The sequence below is a fragment of the Ipomoea triloba genome, chromosome 12, assembly GCF_003576645.1.
Source record: "Ipomoea triloba cultivar NCNSP0323 chromosome 12, ASM357664v1".
Lineage (NCBI taxonomy): Eukaryota > Viridiplantae > Streptophyta > Magnoliopsida > Solanales > Convolvulaceae > Ipomoea > Ipomoea triloba.
The window spans coordinates 2,716,141-2,735,447 of NC_044927.1; the positions used below are offsets into that span (position 1 = coordinate 2,716,141).

General features: G+C 34.5%; 3 protein-coding genes across 3 annotated transcripts in view; 2 read left to right on the plus strand and 1 right to left on the minus strand.

Annotated features, from left to right (window-relative positions):
• The first annotated feature begins 2,896 nt into the window (after positions 1–2,896).
• Positions 2,897–3,265, plus strand: LOC115998823 (leucine-rich repeat extensin-like protein 3). The gene has a single exon (XM_031238483.1). The coding sequence runs from the start codon at positions 2,897–2,899 to the stop codon at positions 3,263–3,265; it is 369 nt and encodes a 122-aa protein (XP_031094343.1).
• A 4,064-nt stretch (positions 3,266–7,329) lies between these two features.
• Positions 7,330–7,776, plus strand: LOC115998824 (extensin-1-like). Its single transcript, XM_031238484.1, has one exon. It carries the CDS (start codon positions 7,330–7,332, stop codon positions 7,774–7,776), a length of 447 nt encoding a protein of 148 aa, XP_031094344.1.
• Positions 7,777–8,120: 344 nt separating this feature from the next.
• Positions 8,121–19,307, minus strand: part of LOC115998760 (protease Do-like 7) — a 16,675-nt gene continuing 5,488 nt past the window's right edge. Inside the window, exons 5-24 of the mRNA XM_031238412.1 lie at positions 18,581–18,617; positions 18,350–18,475; positions 17,998–18,084; positions 17,418–17,483; positions 17,284–17,340; positions 17,135–17,200; positions 16,066–16,173; positions 15,713–15,793; positions 14,794–14,843; positions 14,480–14,645; positions 13,865–14,380; positions 12,578–12,760; positions 12,402–12,507; positions 10,908–11,078; positions 10,719–10,798; positions 10,409–10,636; positions 9,408–9,623; positions 9,133–9,290; positions 8,795–8,906; positions 8,121–8,595 (exon numbers count right to left, since the gene is read on the minus strand). Coding sequence (XP_031094272.1) covers positions 8,419–8,595; positions 8,795–8,906; positions 9,133–9,290; positions 9,408–9,623; positions 10,409–10,636; positions 10,719–10,798; positions 10,908–11,078; positions 12,402–12,507; positions 12,578–12,760; positions 13,865–14,380; positions 14,480–14,645; positions 14,794–14,843; positions 15,713–15,793; positions 16,066–16,173; positions 17,135–17,200; positions 17,284–17,340; positions 17,418–17,483; positions 17,998–18,084; positions 18,350–18,475; positions 18,581–18,617 — 2,791 coding nt within the window. The 3' untranslated portion in view covers positions 8,121–8,418. The remainder of the gene's footprint in view (positions 8,596–8,794; positions 8,907–9,132; positions 9,291–9,407; positions 9,624–10,408; positions 10,637–10,718; positions 10,799–10,907; positions 11,079–12,401; positions 12,508–12,577; positions 12,761–13,864; positions 14,381–14,479; positions 14,646–14,793; positions 14,844–15,712; positions 15,794–16,065; positions 16,174–17,134; positions 17,201–17,283; positions 17,341–17,417; positions 17,484–17,997; positions 18,085–18,349; positions 18,476–18,580; positions 18,618–19,307) is intronic.

Below are 19,307 nucleotides of genomic sequence, written 5' to 3' on the forward strand. Positions count from 1 at the left end.
TTTTTGAGTAGTACCCTGCCTACACAATTCACACAATACATAAATAATTTATAAATAGTTTTAAGATATCATGAAGTGATAATAAGTAAAATGACAAACCATCTTAAAGACTAAGAATGCTTTCTGCAATGTTCAAAATGACGTTAGTGTTGAACTGCATGTCTACCATCATAATTGTGAGTGGACAAAATCTGTTCCCTGATTATGCTCTCATCAATTCAAGGTGCTGGCTCATTGGTGATGGGAACATCATTGTTGGTTGTGAAATTGTTCTGTTATTTAGAAAAAGAGTTTGGGTTGCCATATTGAAAGGAGAAATAGGGGAATATAGAACAGTCCAAGTTGGTAGCTACTTGAGGGGAAAAATGGACTTATACTTGTGCTTGTTATTAGTGTTCACTCACCACAACAACACTTATATAATACCATTTGAACTTGAAACGGAGGAAAAGAATCAAGATATATGCCTAGATAATTAAAAAGTTAAAAAAAAAAATAATATTATTTAATTTGTATCCTCCTATGCACTCAAGGAATTATATTTAAAATATATATATATATAAATATTCAATTTTATTCGATTCAATTCATTAAAATTTGCGAACCAAAATCTATGAGAATGCGAATAAGATTATGTGAATATTTTTCCTATTAACTCAGTTGTCTTAAAATCCATGAAAGATAGAAAGGGTCCTATCCAGCACCGAAAATAATTAGACTTGATAGGCCCTAGCATACCTTAAAAACTATTTATGATATAACGATAGTTAGTTTGCAGAATGGCAGTATCCAAAACACTTGAAAACATTCATGTTTAACATTTTTGTGCTATCATAAGTACATATATAACATAAGATACTTAATTCTCAAGTTAATAACAAGAAAAGTTTGTTCTCAAACTAAGTCATACGCTAAACATTGCTTTTTAACTTTGGGATTTATCAAACAACTCTCATCTCAAAAAAGCTAAAATGATATGATTCTTTTCATATATCATCAAACCTCATCTGATCTAAAGTGCCCTATATATATGATTTCTTTATATATATATATATATATGTGTGTGTGTGTTTTTATTTATTTATGTGATGCAACGAATTGAAACTTGTGTTTGATGAAGAAAGCAGAGGCGTATCAGATACTTGTGTAACACTAGCACGCAGCTGGCATATTTACAGATCCTAGGTGCCTTTAATTTGCCAGCCACCTTGCATATATCTTTTTATATATTTAATTAAATATGATTAAATAAATAAATAAAATACACACAATTATTAATAGAGAAAAAGAGAGAATAACGCCAGTCTCACACTTTTTATCCAATCTTTTTTTTTTTTAATTTTAATTATACAAAATTTTTCTACCTGTATATTAATTATATTACTCTAAATGTACTATACATGCAAAAGATTAATCTTTTTAGAATTTCATGAAAAATAATATTTATTCTAAAGTTTTTACACTAAATTCTACTCCATACTATAATTGATGCAAATTGTGATAAGTATTACTCATTAACTAATTGACTTCACTATTCGAGAGTGTGGACTATGTAAACTCTGCCTTGTGACCTTAGTCAACGCAATTATTTCAATTTACTAATCATTGTTGGTGGTCTAGATGGTCAAAAATTTCAACCACCATTGACAAAAACCTAGTTTTTGGATTTCTACCTTCTAACAAAAACATAAAATGAAGATTTTTTTGGCAAGCACATTTTTAAATGTTTAAATTTTATGTTTATACTGTAGTACATATTACAACTGCTAACAAAGTAAAACTTAAAAAACTTATTTAAAATTGATTGACGAGCTAAGTTGTGCGCTAGCTTCAATTCACCCACATTTATATTTGAAGTAGAAGAGGACCCTACATATTAAGAGCATCCGATCCGCATGCAAATGGCTTTCATGGTCTTCCCCATATAGCAATAAAATAAGGGTCATCCATTGCTAAATACCAAGTCTCCATCCCATTAAAGTCCTTATTTGACCTAACCAAACCAACCCTCCTAGCTTTACTTTCGTACCCTCTCCCCTCTCCCTACATCAATTATAATTTATAAATACATTTTTCAATTCCAGCCAAGTTGATCAATTATACGTTAGAATTTGACTCGTCCGACTCTCAAGTAAGAATGACTTATTGACCTTCTTACCTAGATACAAGAATTAAACTAGTAAAGTTTGTTTATTGTTGTAAATATTTAGATAAATTATTATTTATACATACATAATATGTGTATGAAATCTGCTCAAATGCGACTGCGCCTTACCGTGCGATATACACCTCTAGTGTTAACAAGATACACTACTAGTGTTAGGAAAATCCACAAAAAACATCAACAAAAAAAATAAACAACACACCCAAAATAGTGAACCATAATTCCCCGGCTCATAATTGCACATTTTAACATTGTCTGGTGTATATTTACATATCTAGTGGTGTGTTTTTTGGTAATGCGTACCTAATGGTGCATATTTGTGTTGTACATTTTCTAACATTAAATGGTGTATATTTGTATACCAGTGGCGTGGCAGCACTACCACACGTTAAGGTGCGGCCACACCTGAACTCTATTATATGTGTATTATGTGTGTATATATATACACACCTTTGAATTGGTGGCTCATGCAATGCAACATGCACCAACTCTATCTTAGCCAAATCATTCATCACTTCCTACACACGCATTAATATACCCTCCCACCGCTTACTCCCTATCTAGCTAGCATTCTTTTCCCCCCTCTATAAGCCAAGAACCCAAGCTACAAAAACCACAACATTACCAAATTGAAGTGACCACATCAATCCACACAAAATGCACATGAAACGAGGGAATAAGAAGACGTGTTTTGTCGTCATGTTGTTTTTGGTAATCTTCCCACTTCTAGCCATGGCGGCTTCCGCCGACAACGCAGCGGCCCCACAACCGCCGGATTTGAGCGTAAAATGCGGAGAATGTCCGTGTTCCAATTTATGCAGCCAGCAACTACCACCACCTCCGCCGCCGCCGCCGCCGCCAAAGTGCGCCACCACTCCTCCACGGCCGCCGGCAACTCCGCCGCCTCCCAGGTTCGTGTACTTCTCGGGGTTGTCTCCCCCGCCGCCGCCGCCGCCGGTGAGGGGCTGGAATTACTACTATCCCACTGATAATCCTTTTGACCTGAAAATTTACTCCGCCGCTTTGCGCCGCCGTAGCAATGTCTTTGTATCAGGCGTTATGTTTCTCGTGGTGATTGGCTGTGGGGTTTTACTTTTCTAGTTAACTAATAATTAATTTTGGTCTAATAATGTAATTTATTTATATTTACTGTCTTGAAAGACATCAAGTGTACTGTTATATATATAAAGCATATGTATGTAGCTAAATTTTATTAGGAGAATATTTCTTATGTTTGTGTTCATAAAACAATTCTTTTGTACTATGATTTTGGATCGTTGTTGTACCTTCGTGTTTTAAGTATACTTTTTGGGTTAGATCTACCCAAAAAAAAGACGTGATCCTGTATTCGACCAAAAAAATGTTATTAAAAATTGAACTCGTAACTGAATCATACTTCACATATTCGATTATATGTTTTGGGCATAACTCTTTTTTTTTTTTTTTTTTTTTTTTTTAATGATGTGGGCAATCTTAGTGCTGACACATACAATGTTGGAAGTCACTAAATTAAATTAAGTGTTGGATTGGCAGTTAGTTGTACAAGGATGTACGGCTAAATGGTTGTTAGCTGATTGGGTTAGAATGTATGATTAGTTGATAACATTAGATGATTGTAGAAAGTTGTTTGATAGATTAGTTGTTAACTGATATCTGTTTGGTATAATTTCTAATTGAAAAGACTGTTTTGAGTAGCCTTTTGAATTTTAGTATTTTGGAGTTACAAAAAGCTTATTAACCAAACAATTAATAGTGGTCAAATAAGTCCAAATTGGCTGATAGGCTGATTATTTACCAAACGGGTCGTAATGAATACGAAGCCTAGGGTTAGAAGTGAGAGTTTTTTGTTGTTTATTTCCAATTAGGTTTTTTTTTTTTTTTTCACATTTAGATAAAATATTTTTTTTTGAATACCACCACCTCCCATATAAAGGGAAGGGTTTGATGCCACTGGACTACAAAGTCCTTGGCCATTTAGATAAAATATAATTGACTATAAAAAGCGGGTAAAAAATATATATTGAAATTGAGTCAATAACAACATATACTATATGAAACTGCAAGTCTGTAACGATCGAGACAAAACAAATGAATCAGATTTTAATAAGAAAACAAATTGACAGTAAAGTCCAAATAATCCAATCCTACATCAATTCATTTTTTTTTTTTACTAATGACCCTGTTACAATATAATATATATGTCGTTCATAACTACCTTCTCAATCTAATGAAGCACAAAGAATCAATATTGTGTCCATTGAAACTACTTCATGTCACTAGACCACAAGGTCATTGACACACCAATTCATTTTTACCCACCAAACCTAATGCATACTTAATTCAAGAATCAAAGTCCAAGCCTTGTAGACTTGTAGTCGATGGCACTACCCGATGACCACAAGTTTGGATTGGAGGTCAGAATAATGCAAGTCAAAAAGTGAAACATCCGAAAATTCTTTTAACACGTACTACTTAGCTAATTCAAAAAATGTCTACTTATCACGTATAAAATTGAAGAGATAATTATTTGGTTCTAATAACATATTAATATAGAGTAAACAAGAAAAATAAATTGTATTATTAAGGAATAATGGAGATATTAAGATTAAATTAAAAGAGAAACAAGAAGAATATTAGGGTAGTAATATATATGATTCCATTCCTAGCTAGCTTCCTTTATCTCTTTCTTCTATCTAATTTATAAACAAAAGTAGGTTTCGATTGAAAGCTACTACGTACGCAAGCATGACACATAAATATTCTGATTCCCTAATATAAGATATAGCTGTCATATTTGGCTGTAAAAAAAAGTGCACCATATGCACAAGTTAAGTCATGAAGAAACAATTATGAATATAATTAATTAATTACCAAAAAAAAAAAGAAGATTAATACTCTAGTTGCCCAACATTAGTACAACCTTGTCCCCAATTTCCTTTATCTATGTTTAATATATGCTTTAAAGAATATTCCTTCCGCTATAATTAAATATCGGAAAAAGAGTCAAATAAGTACTCAAATTTTAAAAATTTTTAATTAAATACTGGCGTGGCACCTGATTTTTTTAAAAACTTTTTAATTTGTGCTAATAATAATGTGGATAAAGTTATTGTGTCATTTCGGCTTCATTTTTTGAATACTACTAACTCTATTATAATGTAGTAACTGTTCATAACACAAGAGTCAATATTGCCTCCACTGGGGCTCGAACCCACCACCTCCCGTATAAAGGGAAGCCTTACGGCTTCATTTTGCTCCATCTACATTGCCACAAGGCCTTGTAGTGTGCAGCTAACAAGGGATAGTGGTATAACATTTCTTTCTGGCCCACACACATCCAAAGTACCACCTTCCTAAACTTCATCTGAGATACAACTTCATCTCAGATTTGGGAAGAAATTAGGTTGCGTTTGGTTGGTACGTGACTTTTATATCCTATTTTTAAATTTGAAACTTATTACTAAGCTTGTTTGTCTACTTTTGTTATTTTTTCTATTGTATTCAAATCATGTAGTAATCATAAAACTCATTACCATTTTCTTCTACTACTTTTGAACAATAAAATAAAAAATACGGAGAGGAAAAAAAACATCATCCATGCATTTTAATATGGAATGTGTGTGTGTGTGTGTGTGTATATATATATAGAGAGAGAGAGGNAAAAAAAAAAAAAAAAAAAAAAAAAAAAAAAACGAATCATATCAAATTTATTTTTAAAAAAGTACGGTGATATTTTCATAATTACCACCAACTTTACTTTGCAAGTTGCAACTTGTAATACTATACTCTACATTGTGTAATACTTAATTATGCACTTTGTAACAATTAAATGCGCATTTCTGGATAACTTTTAAAAAGTTAATGAAAAAAATTAAATTTTAAACCTAAATCATAAATGCTAAATCCTAAGTAGTAACCCCTAAACCAAATAAATTCAAAAAATAAATAAAAATCAGACATAAACTCTGAAATTCAAACCCTAAATATGCACTTTGTAACAACTAAATGTGCATTTATTGAGAAAAAAAAAAAAAAAAAAGGCGTGATGAAATTTTGCAAAAGTGATATGATATTTCCATGTAAATTTAGTGGGGTGTGTGTATGCTTTTAATTTCATGGCCAATTTGACTCATTTTCTTTTAATAAATGGATTGCTTCCGAATTCCTAATAATCCAAAAATCCACGGAATGAATTATTGGAGAACATGATATAATCTGACAAATTAAATAAATTAAAATTACGTTGCACCCTCCCCTGGTAGATGACATTTGTAGTGGGGCAAAAAGTGATTCAATTACATTTGAAAAGATGCTTTAAAAACTAGGGCTCGTGCATGAGTTCTTTTCTAAAGATTCCAAACTTCCAATTATTAATTAGCTACAAATTTGAATAAACTATTCAATTATTCAAAGCAACCATCACCAACTAATTGTTACTGCACCCACCCTAGGGATGGATGGGGAAGTGTAACTCAAACCAAATCCAAATTAGTGTTCATACATTTCTCACTCACAAACTTGCCACTTGATGTGTTTGTTAGTTTGTTTTTTTAATCTCAACCTATTAAAACATGAAACATCAATGAGCGAAAAGTTAGTGAGTTGTAATGCATGACAACTAGTATGGTTCTAAATGCTTAATAGAAAATAGTAAAATTATAAGAAAATTAAAGCGATAAAAATAATAAATATATCAAAAATAAAGAAAAAAATATAAAATAAAAAAGAATTTATGAATGTAAAAAAATAATAATAATAATTCAACAAGTTTAACGCTTAATAGTTTTCAAAAAAAAAAAAGGTTACCGCTTAATAACTTAGAAGGGTGAAGGAAAAATGATAAAATAAAAATAAGTGCAGTCTACAAATTATCACGGTAACTGATTAGACCAAGTATGTAACCCATTTTCTTATTCCTATTATATTAGAGCTTTACCAACGTTGATTTTTATAGCATTAAGTTTTTAGGGAGTTTCTCGTCTTCTCGATATAATCAGGGAAAGTGTAATTCTAAAGTAGTTAAATTAATTTAAAGTCAATATCATTAGTGCATAGTGAGGAATCATTCATCGTGGCAAAAGCTCCATACCTCTTGTAATAGGGCACACCATGCACTCTTCTTTATCTACGTAATCTCCTCTCCTACCATATACCTTCACCCAAAAATGGCCGAGAAATCTATTTATGGCCATTATTTGCTACCCACCATATTCATCATCATCACTGCATTCATGTCTTTGGTTACTGCAAACCCTCAATACGAGTGCCCTTACCCTTGCCTTCCGCCGCCTACTGCCGCTTCAGACTGCCCACCGGCGCTGCCAGTGGCTTCTCCTCCACCACCGCCACCACCACTGCCCTCAAGCCCCATTTACCACTGCCCTCCTCCTCCGGTGGGCGGATACTTACCGTATTTCACTCCACCGGCACCGGAGTATATCAACTACAATGCACCACCTCCGCCTAACCCAATTTTGCCTTACTTCCCGTTTTACTACAAGAATCCTCCTCCGCCGGAGCGTTCTTCTGCAGCATTTAGTGTTGTCGGCTTGCCCATCAAACTGTGTGTAACAGTCATAATTCTACTGCATTTATGTTCCTCTTTTTCTTGAATAATGCTTCAAGGAAATTCAAGATGCTCCGATCCCACCGGTAACTTTTCAATATTCTTTAGCTATATTCTCTGTCAGCACAGCACTGCACTTTTAATCTTCTCCTGCAGAAAATAATCTACAACTGCAGATAGAGTTCTATATTTTTGCTAAGTTCAAGACATTCATACTTCTATTATCTATTCAACTCTTGGAAAATGAAGAATTTCATTTTCCTAATTAGTAAATGTTATTCATGCTTCTATTCCTGTTTTTTCCTCTTAAAGCTAAGCAATTGCCAACCTGAAAATCCACTGTCATGTTCATAATCACAAAATGAGGTACCCAAAAAAACAGACTGCAAATTATATGTAATTTCCACTTATTATTTAAACCCAAATGCTAGTGTATATATATATAGTCCGTAAGATGTTTTGCCATATGAAGAAGCAGCTGAACCCAAATCTATAAACTTACCTTTTATGACACCATGTATAGATATAAATAAAAGTACTCCATTATATGTTGACTATGGCTACCAGGAAACAAATATAGCATACGGGTTGTTCAACAAATGAGAGGCAGTCTCTAATTCTACTGCTCGCTTAAACCAAACCTGGACAAAAGCTCTAGCCTCTAGCTGAAAGCCGAAAGCCAAAAGTTTCAAATTACAGCAGGGTCCAATGCCTTGATAATCTTGCGTCGCCACATAGCAGTTTCAGGATCAAATCTCAGTTCCCATGTTGGCCAGTAGTGTAAATCTTGCTTCAAAGTGAGCACTCGAGGCTTCCCATTCAAGTGTACTGTTCTTACGCGAACAAATTCTTCGTGCTCTAATCCCTGATAACAATTTTTGTTATCAACACAAGGTTGCGACATCATTACTAATAATAGTAGTTCCCATTAAATTTACTAGGAATATAAATCGATTACAAGAGAGATGTCCAGTATAGCTCCGGCCTTGTTTTCACAGAGATAATTCTTATCCCTGGGTAAAAAATAAAAATAAAATAAAATAAACTAAGTGGGATTGGTATACCTTGGTGACCTCAAGAAAAGCCTCCAAATTAGGAGTTGGTTTCCCATTAATTTCAACAATCCATTGAAGTGCGTATAGACCATACCGATGAGCGGGACTCCCATGACACCACCTGAAAGTTTGAAATTCGTCATAAGCTAATTAGTCTCTAAGTTTTAGCTTTAAAAATCAACTTTTTCACATCCACACTTTCATGGGTTCTTTTCCACTGGTATGCTATTAGTTTACACCCAATTTTCAACAATATCATAAGCTACTCTGTGAGGATGTCAGGTAGTTTCATATGAATAATCTCACTACTACTGTATGTCGGTTACTTGGGAACTTAAAACCCTGACCTTGTCACATATACTCCATGGCCTTCGTCGGGAAGAAATCCAAGTGCACGGACTGCAGGGTGAGGATCTTGGACAATACACCCACACCAATTTATTGCATGGGTGGTTCCATTCCCATCCCGCACATCTGTTCCCACAACTAGTTCAATTTCATGCCCCTAACAGACAATAACAATTTTCTGAGGAATTCAGTACAAGAATGACCTCAGTAGCTGAGAGAAAATAATGTGGGTCTAAGTAGAGAGAAATGAAATGAAATGGCCATATTTGCCAACCTGACGAAATATGGTCATGCACAATTTGCCATCACTGTTTTCACATCGATCTAATGCTTGGCAAGCATCTTCAATGTCACGGAAGCAGGTAACTGGCTCCTTGTTGATGGCCAAAACCATGTCACCTTGTTCTAATAAATTTACGGCCTTTGAGCCAGCAAAACAACTTTTGACTCTCAAAACCTGACGTCTAATAGGATCCTTTTTCACAAGGGCCTAATACAATAAATCAAAGGGTAATGAAAAAAACTTAAGAAATGCTGGTGAATTTGACAAATTGCAAAGCAGTAGTAATTGGAAGGAAAAGCACAAGATTAGTCTCCACTAGCATTATTAATACGCCAATTTAATTTTTCAGATTGGCAAACCTGAAAACACATGGTATTCTAAATACTCCAGAAAAGAATGTCACACTCAGGTAAACAATTTAATCAAGAATTACATCTTCTGAAAATTAAAAGGTTCCTTCAAACATCAAGGACAAGAATATCAAGTATTTAACTATATATTCATTTTGCAATTTGCAGTATGGCCTTATAAAACTTGTGAAAAGGAGAACTCTGTATATTTCATACTTATCAGACTAAGGAATACACATATATATACAAGAAATATATACTAACTATGGTAGGGATTGGAACTCAATCCCTAAGATTATGCACATCAATCCCTAATATCATAATATCATGCTAAATATATGCCTACCATGTATATGTCTAAACTTCAACTAAACATACAGCAAATATCTGCTGTTTGAACCACCAGGGTACAATACTGGCTCCGACCCACCTGACCATAAGCACACCCCCACCCCCCTTTCAAAAATAAAAATAAAAAAATCATCACATATATAGTTAAAGTCAAGGGTGTATGAATATGTCTGCCTGCACACACCTATTGACATCATTATACAGAGTAAAGAATACATCAGATAAGCAGGAAAGGAGAAAAGCAACTACAAGCAATGAAACAAGAAATAATCCTTGCCAAAAGCAGCTCACCTGTATCCAAGCATCACTTAATCCAAAATTGCGGGCTTTGGAAAGCAAAGTAGGATAAAGTTCAACTTCTAATATTCTCACACGTGGCATAGGCCTTTTGACACCATTTATAAGAAGAGGAGGCCCATTACCACCAGAAATAATTTTGTCAAGAACATTACTTATCGCATAAATTGGAAGTCCACGGACAAATTGATGATCTTCAGATGAACTACAACCATACTTGAGCTGGAAATGCAGATACATCCATTAAAACTTATATATAAAAGAGTAGCTCATGAGTAAACAGAACATGCACTTTTTATTAAACCTGAGTCGAAAAGCTTCCCCATATGGCTTGAACCCTTCCACGCTCATCAGTCAGCACGCCAGAAAATGTAGTACCAAAATCTGAAACAGCAAGGACAATACCATGGAAATTTTCTAAAAGGTGAGAAAAATGCTCCAGACAACAGGAAAAAAAATCAGATCAGAATGCTTAAGGTTGACTCTAACATACCAGTGTCAAGCTCAATAACTTCCATATTTATTGCTCTATACCGTGGACAATCAGCTGATCCAATATTCAGGGCAGCGCAAGGATTTGTGACAATTGATTTCCTAGATGTTGCCTGCAGGCTTCTGCTCAATCCCACAAGTGACACTGAATCTCCACGACGAAGTGAGGGTTCTGTTTACAACCAATGAGTTACAGTAAAAGACAACATTTTGGATAATAATCTGTTCTGAAACAATGTTTATAAACAGGTGACCACCGTAAAATACCATATTCAATTTATGATTTACTCACATAGAAGAGATTACTATTTTGGTTTTGAGGTCAAACAATTAATAGCAGATTCTTTTTAATTTTATTTTTTTTCAATGTGACGCTAATTAGAACAAAAACATAGTGCAACACTCTCATGGCCTCTCATGGTTGGCCTGTTTAAAAAGCAACTAAATGAACAGCTTTTAACTATTTGACCTAATTTTTGTGTTTGGTAAACAGCTTTTAAATTAGCTAATTAGCACAAAAATATAGTGCAACACTCTCATGGCATAAGCAGCACATAAGCTCATTTGATAAGCAACTAAATGAACAACTTTTAGCTATTTGGCCTAATTTTTGTGTTTGGTAAACAGCTTTTAAATTAGCTATTTTACCCCAGAAGAGCTTTTCGGAGTCTAAAAAAGGGACAGTCCTACCACTTTATTTATAAATAAATACCCTCATATAAAATTTATTTTTAAATATATTTTTATAAAATAGATATGCAAAAATAAAAAATAAATTATTGAAAAGAATACTCGACAACAATAAAATATATTGTGTCCTTATATGCCACTTAATAAATTCAAACATCTAATAGCTATTAATGACTAATTATACCTACCATCTTCTTATGAACAGCTAATCGTTGTACAAAAAAAAACTAATGTTAGATAGTCAAATCAGTTAATACAATCAGCTAACAACCTATAGCTAATCCTCAAATAGGGTGATAGATCATCCTTTTTTCTGGTGAAGGTGCTAACAGGCAGTACATACCAATTATGGTATCAGTTAAGGAGTTAATCCACTACTCCTTTTCTTTGTTTATTTGAGGATACCAGAGAATAGCAATTATCAACTAATAACTTTATAATTCAACATTTTCAATTTTTGTATTAAAACAAATTGAGAAGTGCCCTTAAAACAAACCTGGGATTTGTAAACTTACTTTTTTTACCCTCTTTGACGTGCAATCAGTAAACTTAATGCTTCTTTAACAATTGTTTGAACAAAAAGTCAACGATTAAAAAGCTTGGGTGGATAACTTTTCTTAATGTCCCATCAAAAGGGTACTGCAGTAAATCTGTAAGCATTGCCATCTTTCAAGCTATATGCATATAGACATTCAAAATTATCCACAAAAAGCGAGCAAGTCATTTACTCCAAATATGTAACAGGGAACTATGACGAAAATTGTGTTTAAACACAGATAACTAAGGAAAATTGTGAGAGTTTTACCTGGAAGAAGTTCAGCAGCATGAACTGCAGAATAACCAACAGGTCCAAGGGCAGAAGGGTCATATGCAACAAGAGCAAAGTTGTGTACAGGATCAAGGAAGACTACCTGTTAAAAAAATAAGCTGCTTAACAATAAGCATTTATGTTTCACAAGCGTAATGATTAAACAAAGTTACCTCCCCAGGAATTTCAATAGGAAAAGCAGCAAATGACAGCATGACATCAGAAACTGACACTGCAACAGTGTTCTTATCTACAGCAACCAAGCCCATACTTTGAGAGTGATATACAATCACACCAGTTCCAAAAAAATGTTGTGAGTGGACACCATCTAGCATACATGATGATGGCACATGAACCTACAATTTTCACACCAGAAAATAGTTAACTTAGAAATTAAATTAACAGAAGTCCTAAACATCAAAACTAACAGTCAACTACAATGACATCACAGGGAATTTTGAGTCTTTCTGGTTTAAACTATGCTTAAACTTAAATACCTGAACAGTACATAATACACTTCAAAATTATTGATAGGTTCATGCATTAAGAGATGCAACATCAAACATACATAAATTTTAATATGCATTTCTGAATTACAGGGCAGTTTAAGGATAAAGAATTTCACCATTCCATGTGTAAAAGACAGTATCAAGTATCCATGTGAGTGTCAGACATGCATTGAGTGGAAAATGTGTACTTCATAGTTCACATGATCCTCCAACTCAAATCTATCAAAATCAGGCATAGCCGTGTTTGACAGATAACTGTATCCAACATGGATAACCAAGCCCGGGTAGCATACCTCAATACATTACCGTGGTATGTACAAATATCCAACATGAATACCGAACTCCATAACCTCCACGAAACATAGATCGTTACAGTTTACAGCAACATGGTAAAAATGGCACTGCCAACATAACTACAGCATTGGAACAACACCTATTACACTTCAACATCTACCTTGTTTTCCACTTCTTAGCAATAAATTGAATCCAAGTCCAAATATCCACATTCCTATCAGTATTATTTGCATGGAACCTTAAGGTGAAAAGAATAATACATAGTGAACATATGAAAAGAGCTTCAACACAAAACAAAGCTATTTCAAGGAGGTGCAACTACTGCACAAACGATCTTCCAAGTAACCACTCTTCCACAGTGGGGAAGAAAGATGCAAACCATGGCAAAAGTAGTTAAGCATTCTCTTTTTGTGTGTGTATTTTTAACAAAGTGTGCGTGCCTTTTTTAATAAAGCAGCCACTTTATTGATCCCCAAAGAAGGTAACATAGGGGCAGGAGGCAAGTAAACACCTCCCAAGACCAACTGAGGTTGAACACTCCCAACCATAACCTCAATTTGGTTTGCATTTTTTTGTTTAGCTTTCATTCACGTAAAAGATTGGCCCCACTTCAAACGAACACAAAAAGAGAAATACACAGAATCTTCAAATAATTACCTCAAACATAACAAGAGTGGGTTCAATCACACGCTCAGCAACTGAGGCATTAGCTGCCTCTGTTGCAGCGCCTTGATAGTCCCTAACAACTGCATCCCCAAGAGTTCCCGACTCCTCCAATCTTTCTTCCCTATGCTCATGTAAGGGACAATCAGCTATAATAGTTCCATCAGCAGATGAGTTTTCTTCCACCTTTCTTTTCTTTGTTCCAGAATCAAGATCATCCTGAGACCGTGGTCCCTCACCAATGACTTCACAACTGGTTTCCATATGTGTTACACCATCCATTGACTCTTGGCTAACATGTTGAGGCACATGGTCCATTGGACTAACCTCAACAGCAGCAGAACACACAGAATGACTCAATGGATCTTGTTTGACAGGACTTATGTCAGAAAGGAGAACAGAGTCAGGTTGTAGAGCTGGCTTAGCTATCCATAATCCAGAACTGTCATCACGAGTGTATATCTGAGGGGGAGCATACCACTCATGGCGGTCAACTGTGACTAATACAGACTGCACCAAAAAAAGAGTTTCACAGTCAGACAATAGTTAGTAATATTAAAGCAATGTCAATTTAAGACACAAATAGGATCTAAATGGCACAGCAATTACCTTTCTCCGGTGACGATCTGCATAGCTTATGTACTCCAATGGAACTCTTGAACCCCTAGATAACTTGGAGAGGACAGATATTAAGTCCTCAAGCTTTGATATGTCTTCACCAGCAAATTTTTTAATGATAGAATGGCGAGGAACTCCAGCTCTAAAGAGCATATATCTGGAATTGGAATTATTGCAATAGGAAACAGGTTATAAATTACTCCTCACAAGCAAAATGTAAAAATTGCATCATATAACCTACAATAACTAGTAAATTCAGTTCAAGGGAAACCAAATATCAACATGTATGGAAGTTAAAGACAAACCCAGGTTCTGCGACATAGACAAGGCCACAGTGAAAACGGAAATTTCTAGCCTGCACCAAGGAGGGAGGAAAAGTCAGAAATTTATTCACAATGATAAGTAACATTAATGACCCACCTTTTCCAACAATTTTAGTAATTTTTCTGTTTTTTTGGGGGAGTGGGGTGGGGTTGAGAGGTGTAGTAATACAAAGGGGTGACAATTGGATTCAGTTTCTTAAAAAACAAAATAAGTGCACTTGTCAGTGCCCCGTGGTGACATATGATAAGTTTCTATTAAACAGCAGATGTTTCAATTGCTATTTTCATCAACGGTGGATAGCTAAAAATTTCTAAGTCCAGAACACTCAAATCAGGATGATGGGTAACAGTAGCTATGAGAGGTGTAGGCACTAAGCCATCTGTTCTGTTCTCCATTTGCAGGTTTCACATATCACCTTCATTGGGCACATAACATGGAGAAAACTATATCTTGTGTATTTTCATATTGTTGTTCATGTTATAAAAGAGAAAGAAGCTTGGAAGATGATCTTGTGGGACACAGCTTTGATCCTCAATCAGATATTGGAAATTGGACAAATGACTTATCAGATTTTGACACAATGCAATATTATATATTCATATGTATACAAATGACAAATCCTTTAATGTTTGGACTAAATTGAAAGACCTAAATGCTACATTGACTGAACAAAGTTTGGTTTTAAATTTTCAACCCGAATCCACACTAATTCAACACTCAAAATTTCATTTCAGATGTGTACAGGTCAACCAAATAGTGCCCAACCATAGGCAACTTCAGCCATTCAAATGAGGTGGAGTAGAAGAAGTTGCTACATATAATATAAACTATACCACCCTACCCTTTTGTTCAGGCACAAAACATAACTTTCTTTTTTAAGAGCTGATAAATATTACAAACCTGTTGATAAGAAAGGGGGTGTATCACTGCACCACTAACTTCCAAGAAGAAATCAGGAGTTATTGAGTGTAAATCCTGAACCTGAAATTAATTGAATGAATAAGTCACTGGTTTGGATTGATATAGCACAAGAATAAACCTCAGTAAAAAACTTACATATAAGCTAAACAAAGAGGTTACATAGATAGAAACTATCTAAAGAATATGCGACCATCTACATAAGAAACTAACGTTATTTGAACTATATTTCCTTAAATTGTGCAAATTAGCGAATACAAAAAAGGAGGCATGGAGTAGCTAATCACCAGAAGTAAAATCTCATGGTGATTAACCATGCAGAATTATAAACTCACCATCAAGGCAATGGTCAATGAGACACCGCCTCTTTCAATTTGAAGTTCAATTATCTTTCCAACACTCTCGTCAAGTAGAGTTTCCATCTTGAGGAATTGTGTAATCACCTGCAACCGAAGTTTGCAAGCGAAATTAAATACTGTGATAATAAATAAATAAATAAATTGTATATATATATATATATATTATATACATGTGAAGACAATGAAGACTTATCCCATCACCTAAGGAAAAAAAACACCCTAACCTAACAAAATAAAACAGAACTATTCAAGCAATGTCTTACTGTCAAAGAAATTAAATTGGAAAACAACAGTTGAAACCACCAGGGGTTGGGGCAGGCAATTGATGCAGATGGTTTTATCAAATACAGCTTGAAATCAGCATATTCTATGGTAGGATTCTAACCATTACGATTCCAGCAGTGATTTGGTAGAATTAAGTTACATAAAAGAACACTGGTTGTTTAACAAGAAGTTTAGATGTTTAAGGAAAAAAGAGGTGGAAAAGTGTGGTGTTGAAAGCAAGGATGTTCTCTGCCAATAAACATTATTGAGTACTTTTATATTTATAAAATAAAAATTATAGCATGTACTTTGATCTTAAGCATTTGATAGCACTATCTACAATTTCAACTTTAGATGTCATGCGGCTCAATATGATAAAATGCAGGTTCTGCGCTCTACATGAGAATAGTTTGCCTGCAACATTCAACTTTCATCTGACAGACCTGAAATGGCTCCTAAACATCCGTAGACAAGGAAATGTACAGTTTTCCAATATCTGCTAGCAATATAATTAAAGCTATTCAAACACTAAAAGACAGACAACAAACAACAAAGAAATCTGGTTCTGATCTGACAAAAACACTGAACCCGGTGCACTTAAACAACCAACTGAATGCAATATGCATTGCATTAAAAGCGCATCAGAAGCAAGATTGCAGATGGAAGTAATAGCTGCAAGCAATATACCAATGTGCACTCTGAAATGACCATCACGCACATTGCGTATGTGTAATTCTTTCATAAAGGTAAATGCGTCCCACAAGATAGAGTGCAAACTGACCTTCCCATTAATGCAAACAAGCACATCACCTGGCTCTAAGTGATTATAAGCTGGACCACCAGGCACCTGAAATAAACCCAAATCTCTAATAAACAGTGGTAAACAAAAACCAAGATATATGCTTTTAAAAAACACCAAGGATGACATACCACAGAATCAACAACAAGCATTCCAGTTTCACCCAGTGGAGATGAATTGCGCACCAACTGTTTAGTAACAGCCACATGATTAATTTATTAACTTGAGGCGCATAAAGAAACTTCAAATCAACAGTCCCAAATACCTGTTCTGTTTCACTTCGAAGACCAAGCCGGCGGGTCTCGTCAAATCCTTTATGGACAAATGTCATCTATAACACAAATATACAAACCTGAATCATACCATTAACAGGCCAAGGGAGCCAGGAGGGAGCAGTATTACACTGCAATAAATCCTAGTCTCACATTGACACAGAATAAAAAACAAATTGCAAATGCCATTGACCTTTGGATATAAAAGAATATCAAGGAATGTTTGACCTAAACTCCAAAGATGAATTTCATTTGAAATTCTATAACCAAGCATTTATAAAGCATCTCAACTACTTATTAACTTCCAATGCTTCTAAAGGATATCTAAAGCAACAAAACCCCTATATCCAATATCCTGGAAGGACTTGAAAAATGCCTAATGAACATTTAATATTAAATCTGAAAATGAACCAAATGTCCCAAGAATGTGATTGTTTACTCTCTGAGGTAGAAGAGTGATTTAAACTGTCATCAAATTAAGTATACTTAATACTCCAGCCAGTATTTCACATTTCAGTTTAGACAATAAGAATAAAGAGCATGAAAGCTTCAAAAGGATGCAAATTAACGGACCTGGAGCGTACCACGAGGAATAGTGACTGCCTCCCATTTGTTTGCAGAATCTCTTCCTTCTTGCAAAAACTTTAAAGCCCTTACAACCTAAAACCAAGTGAATGTCATACTGATGGGCAAATTCAAGCAACTTTATTAAAAATCAACTATATGGCTCTAACAAGCAATATGTACAGGTGGAAAAGAGTTGGATGCATTGCATGCCAGCAGAAAATTATAGTGCGAATCAATATTATATTTTAATTAGACCTATGTAAGAATCACAAATCTGATAGAAAATGGAATCACAAAGCTACATCTTTTTGTGTTATCAGCACAGAACCATTAACATAAAACAAAAATATGTTCTTACTCTCTCTAAAGGGAGGAAAAATGCAGAGGCACTTGATGACTTGCTCCCAGCATTCAAAGCAACTGCTCTGCCCTGCCAGTCAATTACAGGAGAGCCGCTTGAACCCCCTTTTGTCCCAGATGCAGCCTGTGGATAAGTAACAAAACAGAAGGTTAAGATTACCATCTCAAGTGGAAGAGACACCTACCAATAACAGCCCAAGAATAAGGTGAGTAAGATCATTATTCTCACTTGCATATAGAAGGTATTGAAGTCATTGTAACCATCCCTGTAGCCAAAAGTAAAATCATCATTAAAAAAGTAAACTATGGAAGAAAATTTAGATAATATCATCACGGATAAAAATAAATAAGCAACTTGAATTTACTTGAACTCTACTCTTTTTATCCATTTATAACATTGGAGTAGGGGATATGTTAAAGATCTTCAGCCTAAAGACATGATGCCCTATGCATGCATTACTATAAAACAGAAAATAAAGCTTCCTCAATAAATGAACCACACAATCTTATGTTGATTAATCAAAGAAATGAGGATATGAGAGAGTGAATACCCAGGCAAATCAAAGTGCTGAATCATAAGTTACAAAAGACCATTTGCATCCAAATCATTAACCTTTATTCATAACACCTTTACATCAAAACTACAGCATGCCACAATTTAATCTTATAAATTCCAAAGCTTACAAAACTACAACTCACTGGGATTTATTTAAAGCAAATATTACTATCCAATTAATTCTCTTCTTAATTATAGCTATATGTATATTTTATCAAAATAATAAATTTTTTAATGTATCATGGATGGATCAGATTTTGAGAAGATGGCAAACAATTAACCAAAAAATTGCCACACCTAAACAGAACAAGTTTTAAGAAGCTTTATATTAAAAAAGCAGTCCAGAATCATCATTTTTCAGCATAATCACTTCAGGAAAAAAAAAAAAAAAAAAAAAAAC